The sequence below is a fragment of the Miscanthus floridulus genome, chromosome 3, assembly GCF_019320115.1.
Source record: "Miscanthus floridulus cultivar M001 chromosome 3, ASM1932011v1, whole genome shotgun sequence".
Classification (NCBI taxonomy): Eukaryota; Viridiplantae; Streptophyta; class Magnoliopsida; order Poales; family Poaceae; genus Miscanthus; species Miscanthus floridulus.
Window position 1 is genome coordinate 124,829,703 of NC_089582.1, and position 22,592 is coordinate 124,852,294.

The 22,592-nt window shown below is 41.7% G+C and overlaps 1 protein-coding gene across 1 annotated transcript; it reads right to left on the bottom strand.

The window, feature by feature from the left end:
* Window positions 1-1,487: 1,487 nt before the first annotated feature.
* LOC136546793 (uncharacterized) lies at window positions 1,488-5,484 on the bottom strand. Its single transcript, XM_066538765.1, has 4 exons — window positions 5,126-5,484; window positions 3,759-5,027; window positions 2,547-2,880; window positions 1,488-1,752 (listed from the first exon to the last, which is right to left on the bottom strand). Exons 2-4 carry the CDS (start codon window positions 4,801-4,803, stop codon window positions 1,737-1,739), a joined length of 1,395 nt encoding a protein of 464 aa, XP_066394862.1. The 5' UTR covers window positions 4,804-5,027; window positions 5,126-5,484; the 3' UTR covers window positions 1,488-1,736.
* Window positions 5,485-22,592: the final 17,108 nt, after the last annotated feature.

Genomic DNA, 22,592 nt, shown 5'->3' on the forward strand with positions numbered 1-22,592 from the left:
ATACTCTTGCTATATATGTTATAATTAGTCTATATCGACGATTCATACTACATACAATTTAAAGTGACTTCGACAATAATATAAGTGCCATGCAACCACCTTATACTCAATCCTATTTGATATGAACACAGGTGACAACTTGACCCGGAATACGGATATGGCTGCGACCTTTTCTGGTCTTGGCAGTAACTAAACAATCTAGCTACTTGATTGGTGTCGACTCCTATATAGGTCCTACTAGATAGATATATCACCAGACCACAAACAAACATAATTTCATCGTACATGATGTTTTTTCCTTCTTGTTTGGAAACCTGTATATGAATTTTTTCTGATGAGATTTAAATTAATAGCACAAAATTGACACATGAGAATGATGTGGTAATAAGTTAGCAAAAAATTGCTAGCTGGTTTTATTCCCTGTGGTTGAATCTACTCACCTGGAGTTTAACTATGAGGTGGTTAAATGATATTATTTCTGTTATCACTGATATATTAATTATAATAGATAATGAGAGATATAAAGTAAATAAACACAAACTGAGACCATATAAGTTCCAAATAATTCCAATCTATGCACCATAATATAGAGCATGATTTTTGAAAATATCTAAAACTAGTTTCATTTTTTATAAGCTAAAGTAAATTTTCTATGATAAGACCAGATTTTGGAATATTAAATTTTGTATTTTTTTACAAAAAAATGGGTAGCTTCCTAAAGATTTTTATTTAACTTTTTTTTTGAAAAAGTTTATTTAACCCATCTCTGTTATCAACTTTGTCGAATTTACCTCGTCGTGGCTGATGTGGTGCCACGTAGGACGTGGCATCACGTGAGACTAAACCACCTTGAAAACCATAAATAAAAAAAAAGGTAAAACAACTGGTTTCAATAGTTAAAGGAGCCAAAACATCTGGTTTTCTAGTTTAAGGAGACACGATCTAAGAACCTCTCTATATTTTTTTTCTTATTGATAGGAATAGAGATTTTAGCGAAAAATAACCTCCAACTTCTTTAATTAGATATCTAAATATTGTCATTCTCTATTCTAGATTTCTCGCTAGTCAAAGATAAAGAGCAAGAATGACCTTTTAGAGTCTGTAAGATATAGAAAAGCTATGGCTTTTTAGAGTGTGCAAGATATAGAAAAGTTATTGGAAGGTGAAAATATAGAGAGCGATTTTTATTTAAATGGCTCTCTAAATGATGATTTAGAGAGGGGTTCAAGAAAAACTCTTGAAGATGCTCTAAATTGGACCACAACGATAGTTAAAGGTCAGAAGGTCTTTTTCTTTTCTTTCTGGATTGGCAAAGAAGCCGGGCAAAATGGCATCTGCCCCCACATCAACATGAGAATGCGGAGTTGGGTTACAACTTACAAGCAATTTTTAGTTATAATGCATTGTGGATTAACCCATCTAAGTCTTTCTGAAGCAGCTCATTTTGCTTTTCTTCTCATACACCCCCCAAAAATACTCTCATTTTACTCTTCTTCTCATACACCAAAAAAAAAAAGGTAAATAAATTATTGCAACCTTGAGCTTATAGAAATTAATAGGCACCGTTTTCAATCTAAACAGCAGGTAGTTGCATTTACACGTTCTCAACACTACATGTATGTATCCACATTATTTGGTGTCAGTATACATTGCTACTTCTGCAACATGTAGAAGGAATGAATTGTTGACCAACCCTGAAATTCAAAACATATCCAAGGTTGGTAATACATCAAAATTCACTGAGGCTGGCTCCTGCAGAAGAGAGTTCAAGTAGGCTATGTTAGTAACTTGTAAAAGCCCAACAAATTCTTTGCACAATAATCATTAATAGGGAAATAGAGACTCAACAATATCACAGCAGTGCAACCGGACCTCTCGAGTCTCGAATTCTCGAGGGCTTGATTGCTTAAGAAATCATGGCAAACCTTTATGCCATTCCGCATGAAACATAACCACAAGTGTGACTTTAAAACAACTGCTGCTAGAACATTGAACTCAAGGGAAAGCTCAGGGCCAATGCACACTGTGATACAGGAACACAGAACAAAATCACTCTGAATTGGACAATCTTGGGTCACTACACTGTTAAGAATGTCATTTGGAAGGTTAGGTAGGTGCCATCCAAGTGCAATTTTTTTTGGAGTGGCTGATACTCCAGGACAGAGCACAAGTCTGAATCAGTACAAATTTCAGACTTTGCCAGGGTGCAATGGAATGGTAGAACAATTTGGTTCGGAAACAGGTTAGAGTGATCAGGGTGAGATTCACAATGCAAGTGGACTGATGAAACAGAGAAAATAAATATTTCTAATTCCCAATGTCCCAAGCGGTTGTCCAACCTGTACGTTAAACAGCAATAACAAATCCTTTTTTGGTGAAAACCCAAGCAAGATTGGGTAGGTTAGAGATGAAACTTGAAAAGTAAATTTCCTGATTGTATGTTGTACCATAAAAAACAATTCTGAAACCTAAGTAGCACTATTGTACCTTTACCAATTAGAAAGTTAAAATGAGAATGCACTCATCATGGTTCAGTAAAACTTAACTCCATTTCTTGTTGGGAAGCCGTCCATCCAGGTTCATAAGCTTCCAAAAACCCAAGCTTTGCCTTGTTTGGGAGGTCATGTGGATGGACAAATGGAACCCCTTGTGGCCATCCAATTTCAGTTCTAGTGTTCTCACACGGACTATCCAACGACTGGATGTGGCTTTCACATTCTTTGAGATTGCAAAATCTCAGCTTGATGCCTTTCTTATCTGCAATGTCCTGAACACGCTCCTTCAGGACCCTCTGTGCTTCTAGGCGAAGTCTTTTAGAAGGAGGGAGTGGCTTTGTTCTTGCATTTCCCTTCTTTTTATTCATCACAGAGTTGAATGATGCTACACCAAACAACTGAGTAAGCCATCAATACATGTTATTCCAATAAAAAGAATACAGTTCTGTAAGGCCTGTGGCCAAAAGTTTAATAACAAATAAATCATGAACATGATCAATCACTTTCAGATTTACAAAACCATTAACAGTGAAGAGTACAAATAAAGAAAGCCTTATCTAGTACACACTGATTAAGCTGCCTATCCATGGGGTTAACTCATTCATGCCAAACTTTAAGACATTTGATATATTATTGTGTTACCCACAATATGAGACCATGCTCGTATAAAAGACTAGGGTGTTTACACTGTCCAGGATTGGACACATAATTGCACTTGTTTTGGACCACATCTTATTATAAATTTGTATAATATTGGGAACATATTCACAACAATATGTACTGGAAACATCACGCATTGGTTATACAAATGGTCACGCACGAGACAGGCAGCGCAATTGGTGTCACAAAGCAGTTTTCTCCAGAACCAAGTAACCAACAGATGGCCATACACATAGTATCAGGCACTCTAACTTAATGAGGGAGAAGATATCATGACATGAGACACAACAACAGCTTTTTCATGTACTCTTTACAGTCACAAATAAGTGATGTTTTGGACATTAACATGGTCTTCAAAACACAGCTTTGACTACTACTTTTGTTATAATTTTTTTCTGAAACATAGCGAGCATACTTTTTTTTTTGTTATAAAGATACCTGTATATCATTATAAAATATCCAAACTCAATACATAATAAATAATATGCAACAAAAGTTTGGAATTGTTTACTTAGGACAACCCAAACATCACTTATTTGTGACTGGAGGGAGTACATGAAAAGTATATTTGCATATAGCAACGAGTCAGAGGCATTAACTTACCCGAATCTTGTTCTGTGTGTAATGATGGTTCAGTCTTAGGAAACAGTTGATCAGCAAAATGATCTATCTGCATGAAATCATTAACTGGTATGGGGACCTGAAACTGAGCATCAACGCCATGGCCAGCAGCTCTCATCTCTGAACCACTCAGCCTTGCAACTGATCTAGGCATGAGCTTGAACATCAAAGAACATCGCCCAAACATACATCCATGTATGTTGTCAACCTCTGTTTTATGTACAGCTGGATTTACATAGCCAGCGGTTTCCTGATAAAGCGCAAGGCCAGGATAGACAACAACATCGTGTGGACCAATATCCCCATCAACAAGAATCCAGCGTCCATGTAAGTCTTTAACATATAGGCCTGACCTATCTGGCTTAACTAGGGTAAGCAAAGTCTTATCAATCTGTTGCTCCTGCTCAGAAAACATGAGCAAGTGACCATTATCTTGAGAAGCAATGCTGTGCTGATGTGCTCCTTCAAATGATGGCCTTGAATGACAACATGCTGAAAGAACAGAAGATGATACTTCCTGGCTTCTCAAGGGTATGTTGTCAAGTATCTCAGTAAATGCACAGCTACGCAAATTCAATGAGAAACTGATTGCATCCAAGATATCTCGAGAAACTTTACCCAGCACCGAAAATATGTCAGGCAAACCTGACGGAGGCAATTCCATTTCACTGCTGGGATCTGTTGCAGTAATACCAGGCCTGTAATCATACATTTCCAGACACATCTGACGATCAACATAGTAACCAGAGGTCTTACACCATTCACGGGAATCATCCGAGTGGACAGCCTCGTTCGAATTATACCCTCGCTGGTGGAAGAAATAGCGAGCCGAGTCCAAACCTGACCTCAACAAGGCACCATCAGCTGGTGACAGCTGAATGATGGCTGCCGAATACTGAGCCAGCGACTGCATCAGAGTCGATACGCACATCTTATAGCTGTCAGAAGGCAGGCCCTCAGAGGCTGTGAGATCAACTAGATGCACGCGGCCAAGCAATGCAAGAATATTTCCTGCTGCATCATCCATTAGAATTGATGACGTTTGAGGATGCTAGTTCAGTTCAGTGGAAGGGCGGGCTTGGGGCATGCGGGTTCACTCCCAGTCTTATGTTGGAGTAAAAGATACCCAATACGTCTTATGGAGTCAAGTAAGATCGATCTCGATCATAAGGACTACTGATCAAATAAGAACAATGTCCGAATGGACTCAAGCACAACTACGTCACGCGGCTACCAAATCTGCGCGACTACCTGCGTGGAGGAAGAAGAAGATTGAGATTTGGACAATCCGCAAAACAAAGATCTTCGACCGACCAAGGATCCATCAAAGAAAGCAAAGGGTTTCTTACCAAGAAAAGAAGAATCCACTCAGGTCAGGATGGATGCCCATTCCCCTCGGGGCAAGCAGGGTAGGAGGACTGCGGCGACTAGGCGAGAAGGATACGTGGAAGTGGCGACCTCGGCGAAGTGGAGGCTATCTACGATGGACAAGGAGCCTTCGGGAAGAGAAGGGAGGAGCGACCTAGTGCCTGGACCTGGAGGTTGGACGTTGGAGCAGCGGCGTACCTACTAAAAGGGGAGGTAGGGAGGTCATACCAAACTCCGGAACCCTTCACCCCTCAATTTTCCCGGCGAGATCCGGTCGCCGCCGTGTTGTTTTCTGTCGAGCGCCGCCTGCAGTCGCTGCTGCATCGAGCGGAGGCAGACGAACGAGGACGCGTAGTTGGGCCGGCCTAGATTGGCCCATCAACTGCAGGCCACCGCAGGCCGCTGCGGCCATCCACGCCGACGCCGGTGCGCTTCTCTGACCGGTTGGCGCGCCAGTTGGGCCTTGTGGGTGGGTCCGATTTTTTTTTGTTTTTTAGCCCTTTTTCTGAAAGTTTTCGCAAATATGCCCCTGAAGGTATCCTTTCAAAAAATAGACCCTCACCTCGGCACCGTCGTTATTGGCGTCTATCTTACACGTCTCGGCGCCGGAGTCTTTGTCGCCTAGCTCTTGGGGCCACGGTGGCGTGGAGGGCTGACTTGGCAGCTAGCACGGCGCCATAGATCTTGGCGCCTAGCCAGCTGACTAATGGGCCCCCCAGTCTCTATCGTTTCATTCCTTCTCCCTCTACTCGGCCTGACTCCCTCTCTCTCCCTCAGTCCGTCATCGCCGTCGTGCCTCCCGCGCACCACCACGCCGTCTTGCCTCAGCCACCCGCGTCCCCAGCGCCGACGACCCCGCCCTGCCCGCGATCGCCCCACCCCCTGCTACGCTGGACGACCCATGACCGTGCCCCCCTGCTACGCCCACGCTCGTGCCGTCCCGCCCCCCTGTTGCGCCGCCGTCCACAGGGATGGCCACGGCCGATCGGCAAAAGGGCAGCGAGGGCCATGCCCAGGTGCCCCGGGGCCTGGTGCCTGCCTTCCTTACCGCCGTGGTGGCCGACCAGGAGGGCGCCTTAGCGCGCCAGGGGTGCACGACAACTTTCCCGTCGGCCGCCTCTGCCTCCTGACGACCGGCTCATCTCCCGTGCACTGGCTGTGCCTCCCCTGCAGTGAAGCAAAGTACATTAGTTTATTAATTTTCTTCTTATTTGACAATAGTTAGTTAGTTAATGTGGTAGTGATTTAGATAGGTAGAAAGATATTTAGATAGATAGGTAGATTGATGGATGCTTTACATAGTTAGTTAGATAGTTAGTTAAATAGTTATATACTTAGTTACATAGTTAGTTAAATAGTTATTTGACATAGTTAGTAGTACTTAGTAGTGAATTGATAGTATATATTTAGTTAGTTATGACGTACTAGAGACCTTGTACTTAGTATGTTTCATTTATATTGGACTAAAGAAAATGTGTTTCGTTATGTGTATGAACTAGATGGACAACCTAGTGAGCATATATCATGGAGGCACCATGGAAAGAGATCGCTATGAATATGTTGAGTTTGTTGAGATGCAAAGCGTGCCTGTGTTATTCAATGGGAAGCCTTCATTTAGTGAGTTGGTTGCAAGGGCTCAGGAGGAGCTATATTGCCATAGAGATGATGGCATCATAGTTGAGGGTGTACTTCATCTAGGTTCCCCTCCCAACATCCTAAAGAAGATGATCCCAATTGGGTATGCAGATCAGTGGCAGAACTATATGAGAACGACTATGAAGAACCAGTTTCAAAGTTTGGATGTGGTTGTGCGTCGGGTGGTACTTGATCGCATCCCTCATGGGTTTTCCCTAGAAATGGGTCAGCAGGCACACTTTGACCCTCCTGTCCCAGTACCTGATATGGATATGAAGGTTGCACCTACAGTTCTTGATGCTCAATCTACCCTCAATGAGGTAGTTGGAGATGCTTGTTGGACTCATAATGTTGTTGTAGATCCTCCTTATGAGATCCCTTTGACATAGAATCATCTGAGTAAGTGTCTTATCCGCATCATTATTGGGAGCTTACCCTCTTCCTTACATCTATTTTTCTCATTCTTTTCTCGTATTTCTACTTATATTGAAGGAGATATTCCTAACAATGTGGATATGCCCCCCTGTTGCTGCGCAAGTGCACTATAGAGATGGATTTCGTGGCTCTAATAGTATTGAAATTATGAATGATTCGGAGCCAAATGAGATGACAAGGGCTCTTGATTCTGATGATGATCGTCCTGTTGGAGAGCTGATGGAGAGTGACGTTGAGATGCTAAGACGTATCTTTCTCGGTTGCCATGATCCAAAAGTTCATGAGTTCAACAATCTTGCTCATTTCGATCAGGCATGTGTAGAAGGATGTGATGATGAGCTTCTAGAAGGTCCTGAGGCTAGCCCTAACATGGTAATTGAGAAGGGTAGGGTATTCAAGGACCTTCCTGCATTGAAGAGGTGGTTGCAGGCGTTTGCAGTGATATGAAAGAGACCTTACAAGGCCTTACATTCATATGTGGAGCGCCGTTACACAGTTATGTGTGACAAGGAACGCTGCCCATGGAGGATTTGTGCAAGGAAGCAAAAGGTCACCGAAAAGTCAAAGATCATAAAAGTTGTTGGGCCACACAATTGTGCTGACCATGTGCTCATACTGAAGCATCGGCAGTTGACATCTACCCTTATTGCCAAGCGGTTGATGGGAATATTACAGGGAGAACCCCACATGAAGGTTAGGATAATTATCAGGACCATTGAGGCACTGTATGGAGGTTATGTGATAACTTATGGCAAAGCTTGGAGGGCTAAGCAGCAAGCGTGGAAGATAATGTATGGAGACTAGAAGGATGGGTATGAGCAGCTACCAGTACTTTTTAATGCAATCAAAGCGGTGAATCCAGACATGCATTATGAGTACATCCCAAAACCAAATGCATGGAATAATGGGAGGTAGATATTCTTTCATGCTTTTTGGTGCTTTCCTCAGTGTGTCAAGGCCTTTAGGCACTCTCATCCCGTCTTGTCCATTCATGGTATGTTCTTGATTGGCAAATACCAGGGCACACTTCTTATAGCCATATCCTGTGACGCGAACAACAAGTTGGTTCCTTTGGCATTTGCTTTGGTTGAGAAGGAGAACAATGATAGTTGGGGATGGTTCTTGAGGCTAGTTCGGATACATGTGGTTGGGCCTAGCAAGGAGGTTGGCGTCATATCTGATAGGCACCAGGGCATACTTAATGCCATGCAAGAGCAGATAGAGGGGTATGCACCTTTGCACCATCGTTGGTGTACTTGACACCTTGCTGAGAATCTACTCTAGAAGGATGGTGTGAAGGATAACTTTGATATATTCTAGGAGGCTGCTCGACAGCTTGAGGACAAGTACTTTCAAAAAAAGTTAGAGCAGGTTAGAACTGCATCGAATGCAGAAGGTAGACAATGGCTCACGGGTTTGATGAGGGATTTGGAGAAATGGATAAGAGCTCACGACGTTGGTGGATGGAGGTACGAGTTTCAGTGCAGTAGTATGGTGGAGTCATTCAATAAGTTACTATTGGAGATACATGGTATACCCGTGAATGCAATCGTTCAATTCACCTTCTACAAGCTTATTGCCTAGTTCAATGATAGACACGCCCATGCAAAAAAAGATGGAGAGATATGGGCTCCAAAATCTAAGGCACGCCTAGAGAAGGCAAATGAAAGGGCTAGCACACATGAGGTTACATGTTTTGACCATGCCATAGGGACTTATCTGGTCGAGCATAGGGGTGGTACAACGTCCAACGGCAAGGTCCGAGAGTTAAGGATGCATGTGGTAGTCCTCCAAGATTTCACATGCACTTGTGGTAAACCAAGGCAGTATCACTTTCTATGTTCTCATTTGATGGCAACAGCTAGGCATCACAACTATAATATCGAGAGCAGGATACCTCATGAATTCAGTGTCGATAGGCTTGTGCACACATAGAGCCCCCGCTTCATGCCTTTCTAAGACCCTATAGAGTGGCCTCTAGATGATGGGCCAAAGTACATTGCGGATCTAGCTTACCGTTGGAACAAGCATGGATCTAGGAAGAGGACGAGGCATAGGATGGTTATGGATTAGATACCCAGAAGAACATGGCATGGGAGAGGAACCCCATTTCTTACTGACCCCGAGCAGTACGAGTGTGGCAAGTGCGGTAGACTGGGCCATGATTCACGCACTTACCATTAGTAGATTAGTGAGGTGCGACTATTGGTTGTTTTTATTATTTCATATTTATCGTATTCATTTCATTAATTATGCATGTCTCAATTTATGCTTCTAATTGTGTCAATTGTACATATCCAAGTTTATGTTTCATTGTATATTGAATTTCTATTTCATTGACTTTTTTTTGTAGGATGGCACAATTCCACCTGCTCGACCCCATGTACGAGAAGACCCACCGAGGACGTCTCATAGCAGAGGGGCAGGTAATAATCTATACGTCTTGTTCAAATTTTTGTAAACATACATGTGTTCGTGAAGTAACGGGAGACTATATTTTATTTCATGTAGGACCTTCTGCTCCTTCATCCTAGAATCCACAACAAGTTCTTGGACATGCAGTATGACGACATGTACACTCCTTTCCTACAAAGAGCTAGCCTAGATGTCATCTCTTTTCAGGTTCGTCGTGGGTTGCCCACGTTCAACTCAACAGCCTTAACTATGCTGGTTGACAGGTATTATCTTCAACCATTGCCTCCATTCGTACGCATTTTTTCATGTGCTTACCTTTCTAACATGTAATCTTGTTTTGTCTAAAATACAGGTTCCGGCCAGAGACTCACAACTTTCACTTGCCTTTCGGAGATATGATAGTCATGCTCTAGGACTGTCAGAAGATGCTAGGTCTGAGGATTCATGGCAACGCAGTGACTGGGCCATGCAGGTCAGAAGGTTGGAGAGCATGAGTAGAGGCCTTCCTTGGGCATGAGGTTGGTGAGCAAGGGGCTCGCACTTCTAAAGTTCTAATCTCCTGGCTCCGACAAGAGTTCGCATAGTGCCCTAAGGAGGCAGATGACAAGACAGTTGGGTACTACTGTAGGGTGTGGATCCTACACCTGTTTGCCTATGTTATCTTCACCGACACAACAGGGGATACTGTGTCACTGACTAGTGAAAGGTCCTAATGGCTAGAGGGGGGTGAATAGCCTAATAAAATTTCTACAACAACACTTAACAAAAGGATTAGACAATTATGAGGCGAAGCGAGTTTTGCGCTAGCCTACCAAAATGCAAGCCACCAATCACAATTCTAGTTTAGATGGAGTATATCCACACAATAGCTATATCACTACACTAAGTTGGTGTGCTCTTAAATGCTAACTAAAGAGCCACACTAACCAAACTAACAAGCTCTCACAACTAGTTACACTAAAGAGCTTGACAACTAGTTTGCGGTAATGTAAAGAGTAGGCAAGAAGGTTATACCGCCGTGTAGATGTATGAACCAATCAATCACAAGTGTAGATAACAATGAAGACCAATCACCTCAGAATCAAAGGATGAACACAATGATTTTTTACCAAGGTTCACTTGCTTGTCGGCAAGCTAGTCCTTGTTGTGGCGATTCACTCACTTGGAGGTTCACGCGCTAATTGGCATCACACGCCAAACCCTCAATAGGGTGCCGCACAACCAACACAAGATGAGAATCACACAAGCCACGAGCAATCCACTAGAGTATCTTTTGGCGCTCCACCGAGGAAAGGTCAAGAACCCCTCACAATCACCACGATCGGAGCTAGAGACAATCACCACCCTCCGCTCAACGATCCTCGCTGCTCCAAGCCGTCTAGGTGGCGGCAACCACCAAAAGTAACAAGCGAAATCCATAGCAAAACATGAACACCAAGTGCCTCTAGATGCAATCACTCAAGCAATGCACTTGGATCACTCCCAATCTCACTATGATGATGAATCGATGATGGAGATGAGTGGGAGGGTTTTGGCTAAGCTCACAAGGTTGCTATGTCAATGAAAATTGCCAAAAGGTATGAGCTACAGCGGCCATGGGGCTTAAATAGAAGCCTCCACGAAATAGAGCCGTTATACCCCTACACTGGGCATAACATGGGCTGACTGGATGCTCCGGTCCAACTGACCGGATGTTGCTCCTCAGCGTCCGGTCGCCCGATGGCGACCACGTGTCTCCTTCGTTCAACAGTGAATGTTTGATCTCAACGGTCGACATGTTGACCGGACACTCCGACATAGCTGACCGGACACTGGACCCTCAGTGTCCGGTCGTTTATAGTAAGGGTCCAAAGCGAGTTTTTGCCAATCGGACGCATCCGGTCAAGCTTGACCAGACACAGCCCAGCGTCCGGTGCTTAACCCTAATCACTGTGCCAATGGTTAACACGACTAGACGTAGCCTCTTCAGCGTCTGATTGCAGAGCGACCTAGCGTCTGGTCAGTTGACCAACGCCAGCGTCATTGTGACCATCTCCATTTCACCTCTAACTTCTTCACCCTTGCTTAAATGTGCCAACCACCAAGTGTATCACCTTGTGCACATGTGTTAGCATATTTTCATAAACATTTTCAAGGGTGTCAGCACTCTACTAGATCCTAAATGCATATGCAATGAGTTAGAGCATCTAGTGGCACTTTGATAACCGTATTCCGATACGAGTTTCACCCCTCTTAATAGTACGGTTATCAAACCTAAATGTGATCACACTCTCTAAGTGTCTTGATCACCAAAACTAAATAGCTCCTACAAGTTATACCTTTGCCTTGAGCTTTTTGTTTTTCTCTTTCTTCTTTTCAAGTTTTAAGCCCTTGATCATCGCCATGCCATCACCATTGTCATGTTATGATCTTCATTAGCTTCTCCACTTAAAGTGTGCTACCTATCTCATGATCACTTGATAAACTAGGTTAGTACTTAGGGTTTTATCAATTCACCAAAACCGAACTAGAGCTTTCAATCTCCCCCTTTTTGGTAATTGATGATAACCCTTATACAAAGATATGAATTAAAATTCAATTGACTCCATATTGCTTGCCCAAGCATATTTACCATGTGTAAAAGGATATGGACAAATTTCATAAACCCCAAATGGTAGCAATTGATCCCTCCTATATATGTGCTAAGAGTTTGGATTGTAGCTTGCACATATGCTTGGATAGGAAATATAGGAGTCAATGTCTACCAAATGATGCTAAGGTATAAAAGATGGACCTTTGAAGCGTGATACCTATCAGAGTGCACCATTATACCATCCTTAGCATCATGTTTAGCTTGATACCACTTGGAAACAACATTTTGAAAATGAAAGTTATCTAGTGATTTCATTTCATCATTCAATCTTACAACTAGCATACATCACACAAGCATGGATGTTTAAATTTAATACGTGTGCCATGCAAGCAAACATATGAAATGCATATTCAAATGCACCATACAAGTTCATGAGCTTGCTCCCCCTACTTGTGTGCTAAAAAATTTTAGTTGATCCCTTTCCTTTGTCACATCTCTCTCCCTATGTCATATATCAAGTATATCTTTATGTTTCTCTCCTTTTATGATATTTCTTCCCTTTTTTCACTATTTTTGCTACTATCTTTGTTTCTCTCCCCCTTTGTCATCAATGACCACAAAGGTTCAAAATATAGATAGTATTACTTGTAGGGTCGAGACTATCAATGTCAATCAATAGGGTGAGGATCATTTTCCCAAATTTGATCTAGTCTAGATCATTTATCAAAGATATTTAACTCGGTTTGATCCAAGGACAAGCTTCTTCACACCTCCAAATAAGGGTTATCTTGTACCATGTTGAGTTAAATCACTTAGAGCTCATTTTCTAGATTAAACACTAGGTTTACGAGCCCATAAACATGTCATATGCCATCACTAGATCAAGTCAAGCATAAAAGCAATAGTGATACCATATAGACATCAAAATCATTTGATTTACATGAATGAGCCTAATAAAATAGAACCACTTGAAAGGTCCTAATAAAATTGAAAATGTGACTAGATGCACTAATCATGTCCTTAGCAAAGATGTATGTCATGCCAATCAACTTTTACCTTAGATTGCTCGAAGGAGAGGTATGTCATATGAGTGGGGGGTGCATCAACACATATTTGAGAAATCCAATATATTCAACTTATTCCTTAGCTTGCAAAACCTTTTCTCATCCAATGGCTTGGTGAATATGTCAGCAAGTTGATCTTCGGTGTCTACACTCTCAATGCAAATGTCCCCTTTTTATTGGTGATCTCTTATGAAATGGTGGTGGACATTAATGTGCTTTGTTCTTGCATGTTGAACCGGATTGTTGGTTAACTTGATTGCACTCTCATTATCACATAGCAATGGCACTTTCTTGAACTTGATTCCAAAATCACTCAAAGTGGCCTTCATCCAAAGTACTTGTGCACAACAACTACCGGCGGATATGTATTCAGCTTCGGTGGTTGATAATGCAACACTATTTTGCTTCTTTGATGACCATGAAACAAGTGATCTTCCCAACAATTGACATGTGCCTGAGGTAATCTTCCAATCACATTGTGTCCCTTTGGTCTTTCTATCAACTTCCATACTTGATTTCTTATGAAGTTATTCAATTCTTCATGCATAGCATTTACCCAATCAACATCCTTCAAAGCTTCATCTATCTTCTTTGGTTTAATGGATGACACAAATGAGAAGTGTTCACAAAATGATGCCAATCTTGATCTTGTTTGTACACCTCTAGAAATATCACCAATGATAGTGTCCAATGGATGATCTCTTGCAACATTGGTAGGTTGGAGGATTGGAACTTGATTGCTTGCACTTTCTTAATCATTTGGTTGAGATGATGTACTAGCCACTTGATCTTGTTCATTGTCATAAGAGCCACTTGCACTAACTTGATTAGTATCATCTTGCATATTTGAGTTAGAGAGTACTTACACTTGATCATCTTCATCATCATTTATTTGCCTAGGCCTCAATTCACCAATATCCATGTTCTTCATGGCATTTGAAAGTTGAATGTCTCTAACATCTTCTAAGTTCTCATTCTCTTCTTGTGAACCCTTGGTTTCATCAAATTCAACATCATGAACTTTCTCAAGAGTACCATTATCCAAATTCCAAACTCTATATGCTTTGCTTGTAGTGGAATAGCCAAGTAGGAATCCTTCATCACATTTCTTGTCAAACTTGCCCAATCTAGTGCCTTTCTTCAAGATATAGCATTTGCAACCAAAGACCCAAAAATATGCAATGTTGGGCTTTCTACCATTCAAGAGCTCATATGGTGTCTTCTCTTTCAATCGGTGACAATAGAGGTGGTTGCTACAATAGCAAGCCGTGTTGATAGCTTCGGCCCAAAATGATTGACTCACATTGTACTCACTTAGCATAGACCTTGCCATATCAATGAGTGTTCTATTCTTCCTCTCAACAAGGCCATTTAATTATGGAGTGTACTTGGCCGAGAATTGATGTCTAATTCCAAATTCATCACATAACTCATCAATTCTAGTATTCTTGAACTCACTACCATTGTCACTTCTAACTCTCTTGATGGTTGTTTCAAACTCATTGTGAATGCCCTTGACAAATGATTTGAATGTTGCAAATACATCACTTTTGTCCACTAGAAAGAATACCCATGTGTATCTAGTGTAGTCATCCACTATCACAAAGCCACATTTATTACCACTGATACTAGTGTATTGTGTTGGCCCAAACAAATCCATGTGTAATAACTCAAATGCTTTACTAGTGTTCATTATGCTTTTCTTAGGATGGGTGTTTCCAACTTGTTTGCCAGCTTGACAAGAGCTACAAAGCTTATCCTTTTCAAACATGACATCTTTCAAGCATTTAACTAAGTCATGCTTAATCAATCTATTCAATTGTTTTATTCCAACATGACCAAGCCTTCTGTGCCATAACCAACCCATGCTAGACTTAGTGAACAAGCATGTAGATAATCTAGCTTCACTAGCATTGAAATCAACCAAGTATAGATTTTCATATCTAAAGCCTTTGAAGATCAAGTTAGAGCCATCTACACTTATGATCTCTATATCATCTACCACAAATATGCATTTGAATCCAAGATCACACAATTGAGCCACGGATAGCAAATTGAAGTTCAAGCTCTCTACTAGCAACACATTAGATATGCTCATGTCATTGAATATTGAAATCTTACCAAGCCCTTTGACCTTGCCTTTGCCATTGTCACCAAATGTGATACTATCATAACCATCATTGCTATTGGTGTTGATTGAGTTAAACATTCTTGCATCACCGGTCATGTGTTGAGTGCACTCACTATCAAGAACCCAATGCCTTCCTCCAGCTTTGTAATTGACCTATAAAAGATGATCAATTCTTTTTAGGTACCCAAACTTGCTTAGGTCCTTGAAGGTTAGTCACTAGGCTCTTTGGTACCCAAATGGCTTTCTTCTTTGAGCCCATCCATGGTTTACCAATGAACTTAGCCTTTACACCATTTGTACCCTTAGTAAGCATATAGCATGAATCAAGCTTAATGGAGGATACATTAGCATTTTTGCTCTTGTTTTTGCATTCTTGCTCTTTGTGACCCACTTGCTTGCAACTAGTGCAAAACCGACCATTATTCTTCACAAAACTAGTCTTGTGAGGAGCAAAGGCTGCCTTGCCTTTCTTGGGGGTATAGCCCAATCCCACTTTGTAGAGAGAAGCTCTTTGGCTACCTAAGTATATAAGCAAGCGGTCCTCACCACCATAAGACTTAGCTAAGGTGTGAGTGAGCTTAGTGACCTCCTTCTTGAGGTTCTCATTCTCAACCACTAGTGAGGCATCATAAGTGAGACCATCACTACTAGATGAGGTAGAAGTGAAGTGCTACAAGAAGGGTTAGTAGGAGCAACAATGATAGGCATAGAAAGTGATTCATCAATTATATCACAAGTTAAATCTACAGTGCAAGTTTCAATATGCTTCTTTTTATTTTGCTCATCAAGCAAAGAGGAATGAGCCTTTTCAAGCTTTTTGTGAGCTTTGCCAAGCTTCTCATTGGCTTCCTCTAGCTTCTCATGAGATGCATTGAGCTCATCAAAGGCTTGCTTAAGGGCTTTTAGTTCCTTACGCAAGCTTTTGCATTTCCTTCTCTTGATATCAAAGTGTTCTCTAGCATCTTCTAGCATGTCAAATAATTCATCCTTAGAAGGTTCATTATCATTACTATCACTATCATTTTCATTTTCATGTTCATTATCATCAACATGTTCTTCATCACTTTCATCATCACAAGATTATACCTTAGTGGCCTTAGCCATGAAGCATGATGAAGATTCGAAGAGAGAAGGCTTCTCATTGATAGCAATGCTTGTAAGAACCTTCTTCTTGGTGGTCTTGTTATCATCACTATCATCATCATCATCACTTGAGGAAGCATCACTATCCCAAGTGACTACATATGAACCACCCTTCTTCTTCTTGAATGCCATCTTGTCCTTCTTCTCTTTCTTTTCCTTCTTGTCCTTCTTCTTGTTCTTCTTGTTGTCATCATCATTGTCGCTATTGTATGGGCATTGAGCAACAAGATGATCTTTGCTTCCACACTTGAAGCACCTTCTTGACTCTTCTTTGTTCTTGAATGAAGATTTCTTTCTTCTTGCACGGCAGCCCTTCTTCACCATGAACTTGCCAAATCTTTTGACAAAGAGAGCCATCTTCTCATCATCATCATCTCAAGATTCATCTTCTTCACTTGATGTTTCTTGCTTTGCTTTGCCCTTGGATGATGTGGCTTTGAATACCATGCTCTTCTTCTTGTCATCCTTCTTGTCATCTTTCTTCTCCCTCTTTTCTTCCTTCTCATCATCATCTCTATAAGCATCATCGGTCATGATATCTCCCAAGATTTGATTTGGTGTCATTGTATCCAAACTGGACCTCACTAGAATAGTGACCAATGTACCAAATCTTGAGGGTAAGCATCTCAAGAACTTATTTGAGAATTCCTTGTCCTCTATCTTCTCACCAAGTGCCTTGAGATCATTTACAATCACTTCCATCCGATGGAACATGTCTGGCACACTCTCATCTTCCTTCATCTTGAAACTAGCAAATTTATCCTTGAGAATATATGCCTTTGCACCCTTGATTGCCTTGGTGCCCTCAAATGATTCTTCCAATTTCTTCCATGCCTCATGATCTCTCTCAATGTTCTTGATTTGCTCAAATGTTCTCTCATCCAAAGCATCATGGATGGCACTAAGAGCAATGTCATTATTTTAGAGTAGCAATTCTTTGATGGGGGTGGGAGCCTCTTCATCTTCTATCTTAATTTTTGTTTCTACCACCTTCCAAATCTTCCTATTGATTGACTTGATATATGTTGTCATCTTAGCCTTCCAATAGGGATAATTTGAGCCATCAAATTGGGGTGGCTTCTTGGTGTTGTTGATTTGAGCTATTTTAACACCGAAGATTGTTAAGCCTCAAATAATGGTGACCTTGGCTCTGATACCACTTGAAAAGTCCTAATGGCTAGAGGGGGGGGGGGTGAATAGCCTAATAAAATTTCTACAACAACACTTAACAAAAGGATTAGACAATTATGAGGCGAAGCGAGTTTTGCGCTAGCCTACCAAAATGCAAGCCACCTACCATAATTCTAGTTTAGATGGAGTATATCCACACAATAGTTATATCACTACACTAAGTTGGTGTGCTCTCAAATGATAACTAAAGAGCCACACTAACCAAACTAACAAGCTCTCACAACTAGTTACACTAAAGAGCTTGATAACTAGTTTGCGGTAATGTAAAGAGTAGGCAAGAAGGTTATACTACCGTGTAGATGTATGAACTAATCAATCACAAGTGTGGATAACAATGAAGACCAATCACCTCAGAATCAAAGGATGAACATAATGATTTTTTATCGAGGTTCACTTGCTTGCCGGCAAGCTAGTCCTCGTTGTGGCGATTCACTCACTTGGAGGTTCATGCGCTAATTAGCATCACATGCCAAACCCTCAATAGGGTGCCACACAACCAATACAAGATGAGGATCACACAAGCCACGAGCAATCCACTAGAGTACCTTTTGGCACTCCACCGGGGAAAGGTCAAGAACCCCTCACAATCACCACGATCGGAGCCGGAGACAATCACCACCCTCTGCTCAATGATCCTTGCTGCTCTAAGCCATCTAGGTGGCAGCAACCACCAAAAGTAATAAGCAAAATCCATAGCGAAACACAAACACCAAGTGCCTCTAGATGCAATCACTCAAGCAATGCACTTGGATCACTCCCAATCTCACTATGATGATGAATCAATGTTGGAGATGAGTGGGAGGGCTTTGGCTAAGCTCACAAGGTTGCTATATCAATGAAAATTGCCAAAAGGTATGAGCTATAGCCGGCCATGGGGCTTAAATAGAAGCCCCTAGGAGATAGAGCCATTATACCCCTTCACTGGGCATAACACGGGCTGACCGAATGCTCTGGTCCAACTGACCGAACGCTGCTCCTTAGCGTCTGATCGCTCGATGGCGACCACATGTCTCCTTCGTTCAACAGTGAACGTTTGATCTCAATGGTCGACATGTTGACCGGACGCTCTGACAGAGCTGACCGGACACTGGACCCTCAGTGTCCGATCGTTTATAGTAAGGGTCCAAAGCGAGTTTTTGCCAACCGGACACATCCGGTCAAGCTTGACCGGACATAGCCCAACATCCGGTGCTTAACCCTAATCACTGTGCTGACGGTTAACATGACCGGACACAGCCTCTTCAGTGTCTGGTCGCAGAGCGACCCAGTATCTGGTTAGTTGACCGACGCCAGCGTCATTGCGACCATCTCCATTTCACCTCTAACTATTTCACCCTTGCTTAAATGTGCCAACCACCTTGTGCACATGTGTTAGCATATTTTTACAAACATTTTCAAGGGTGTCAGCACTCTACTAGATCCTAAATGCATATGCAATGAGTTAGAGCATCTAGTGGCACTTTGATAACCGTATTTCGATACAAGTTTCACCCCTCTTAATAGTATGGCTATCAAACCTAAATGTGATCACACTCTCTAAGTGTCTTAATCACCAAAACTAAATAGCTCCTACAAGTTATACCTTTTCCTTGAGCTTTTTGTTTTTCTCTTTCTTCTTTTCAAGTTTTAAGCCCTTGATCATCGCCATGCCATCACCATTGTCATGCTATGATCTTCATTAGCTTCTCCACTTGAAGTGTGCTACCTATCTCATGATCACTTAATAAACTAGGTTAGCACTTAGGGTTTTATCAATTCACCAAAACCAAACTAGAGCTTTCAACTGGGACTAGGCGAGTCAGTACAGCTGAGGCTCTATAGTGTTGGCTTTTCTTTACCGGTAGCTTTGCGAGGCGTGTCATCGGACTTCGTCCTCAGCCTCACTTGGTGGATGCGTGTATCTACTCCATTTGTGAATGTGGGCTCATCTACCAGTTGGCCATCCTGAGGTTCTGGCTCATTGTGACTAATTCCGAGGTTAGCCTCCACATTGGCAGCCAACGTGGGCATATCTTTGGAACTAGGTTAGAGTTCCACATGTGAGGTTAGAGCAGGTGTACATTAAGTTCACGAATGAGCTAGACACACTCATGGCCTCTAGTGTAAGTAAATTTTATTTCCCATGCTGGTTTGAAATGGTTTAGTATAGCATCTAACATCTTGTTTCAACATGTTGCAGGTGTCATGGGAGTCGTATGATGGAGAGAGGGCACTTCCTTTTCGATTGAGCAACATGTGTGGGTGCGACTATGACTTCTATAGGATGGGGTGCCCTCTAATCTGCTTCTATGCTATCAAGTTCCACCTGCCAGATAGAGTTGCACGCCAATTTGGAGTGAGATAGCTTTGGCCAATGGATCCGTTCTCGACTAGCGTTGACTTACACAAGTAAGTGTTCTGCTATTTCAATTGTCCCGTTATAATCCATTTGCATTAGTTCCTATATAAGATGAAGTAATGATGATGTACATGCACTTTTAATATGGTCACATGTATATGGATTGAGATGAATGTGCGTGTATGGAATGCATATATTCATGTCATATTTTTGTTTGGTTTGCATAAAAAACAAACTATCGAAATTTTCTGGACAAATTTGTATTACTTCATATAAAAACTTCACCAATGATGGCGTACATGACATGCAGGTTAGATCATCAGAAGAACAGAAAGATTTTTAATTGGAAGAAGCACCACCACTACTACATTGAATAGTAGGAGCTATTGGATGTCAATGTGGATGAGAACGATGAGCCGCACATGAACCGTGCGTACAGGTGCTACCAAGCTTGGTACCAAGGTGTGACACATTGCAGGCTGATGCCACAATGGATAGAAGATGACTACGCCAACATCAAGTCCTCCTCTGACGAAGACACAGCGTACGACCAAACTACTCATGTAGGAAGGCAGGTGGAGGCAGGACCAATCTTGGACAGAGTGGTAAGTCAATTGCCTTATTTTTCTATGTTGACTTGCATACCAATACAATCTTACTGAGAACTTTGTTGTAGGGTAACACCCTCAAATGCTCGATTGAAGACATTGAGCGCTTTCGTCCAAGAGTTAGGGACGACGACACCCATAGCTTCCTAGATGTAAGATTCTAAAAATTCTTTCAAGTATAATATTAAAATGTTAAATTCTTTCAGTTAACATGATTTTGTACAACAAAGACTATCACATCGGCTACGCCATGTGGCTACTTGTTGTGGTTGCAGGACAACCATGACGCAAGACATGCACGTTCCTTCCGTAGGTAGAGGAGGCTTAGGTTCGTCTAGCCAAGCACCTACAGGGTCCATAGGCATTGCGTACGAGGATGAGGACGAGGACAACGAGGAGGTGGACCAAAGACACGAGGAACTTGGACAGTCTCAGCTACAGGACGCTCCCTCAACTTAGCCTACATAGCCTGTAGGCACTAAGCGACACCGTACACCTGACCCTTTCACTCTAGGCATAGATGCTCTTGGTCACAAGGGTAAGGGTAAGACTAGGAGGCGGCGAGGGTTTGTGGTAGAGTTTGTGGTAGATGTTATTATGTATTATTATGGACTTTGTGGACTTTCATTGTGAACTATTGTGGACTATATGGACTATTATTATGGATTATATAGACTATTATTATGGACTGTATGAACTACTATGGACTATAATTATGGACTGTGTGGACTATTAATATGCTTATGTTTATGGTTTGAGATGAATGTGGCATATATTTGTATGTTTGAACATGTTGTATTGAGGTTAAATATTCATGTTATATTTGTGTATGGATTGCATAAAAAATAGGAGAAATTATGTCAAAATTTTCTACCTAAAGTATGTTAAACTAAATATTATGACCATAGATAATGAAAACAACAATGAAAAGTCCAATACTGTGACACAGTAAACGACACAATAATACTAGAAGTACATGCCGATAAACTAAATAATGCAGTACATGACCTAAGTACGCCCATACTTAAAGTGCATTACATGACAACACAATGAAAAGTCCAAGAGTAGACAATATTGTTCATGAATAAACTATAGAACTAGCAAGTCATGGAGACTACTGAGTACAATGAGGCCACTTTCCCTTCCTTAGGGCACTAGGATTCTCCTCTATCGCTGCTTTCGCTCAGCACGCACGCTCAAGCTTCTTCTCCCTCTCCTCCCTGTACACAGCAACACATCTCCTTTCCTCCTCTTTGTGCTCCTTTTCTGCAGCATCCTCTCTGCATCTCTTCTCCATGATCTCCTTATCCTTTACCTCCCACCGTAACAGTTTTTGCATCAATTCCTTGTCTTTAGGCTTGATCTTAGTGTCGATCCACTGCTCAAAATCACAGAGCGGTGGAGGGGTCTGCAATAAATGCAATTGTTACAAAATAAAAAAATCATGAAAGATTTCATATGACACAAAATAATTATTACACAACATTAATTCGTCACCATCTTGTTAATGCGGCGCTGATGAAGTATAGGCTCAAACGCAAAATTGGAACACATCCAATACCTCTGCCTATACATGTTCTCTTCATCGGACTTGGCTACCTTGCAAGGATCGCCGCAAAAGCACATGGACATAAAATTGGAACACATCCAATACCTCTGCCTATACGTGTCCTCTTCATCGGACTTGGCTACCTTGCAAGGATCGCTGCAAAAGCACATGGGCACTGAAACACCACTAGGTAGAGTCAATAGGTCGAAGGCATTTTTGGTCATCCGGCCATAACTACAATTTAACCAATTTTGTTCTAAGAACCAAAAGCAATTAACATTAAACCCTAAACCTAGGGTTTCTCATTTGATGCACAACAATGAACACATAATATAACAACATGCGCTAAGATTACCTTGGTTTGCTA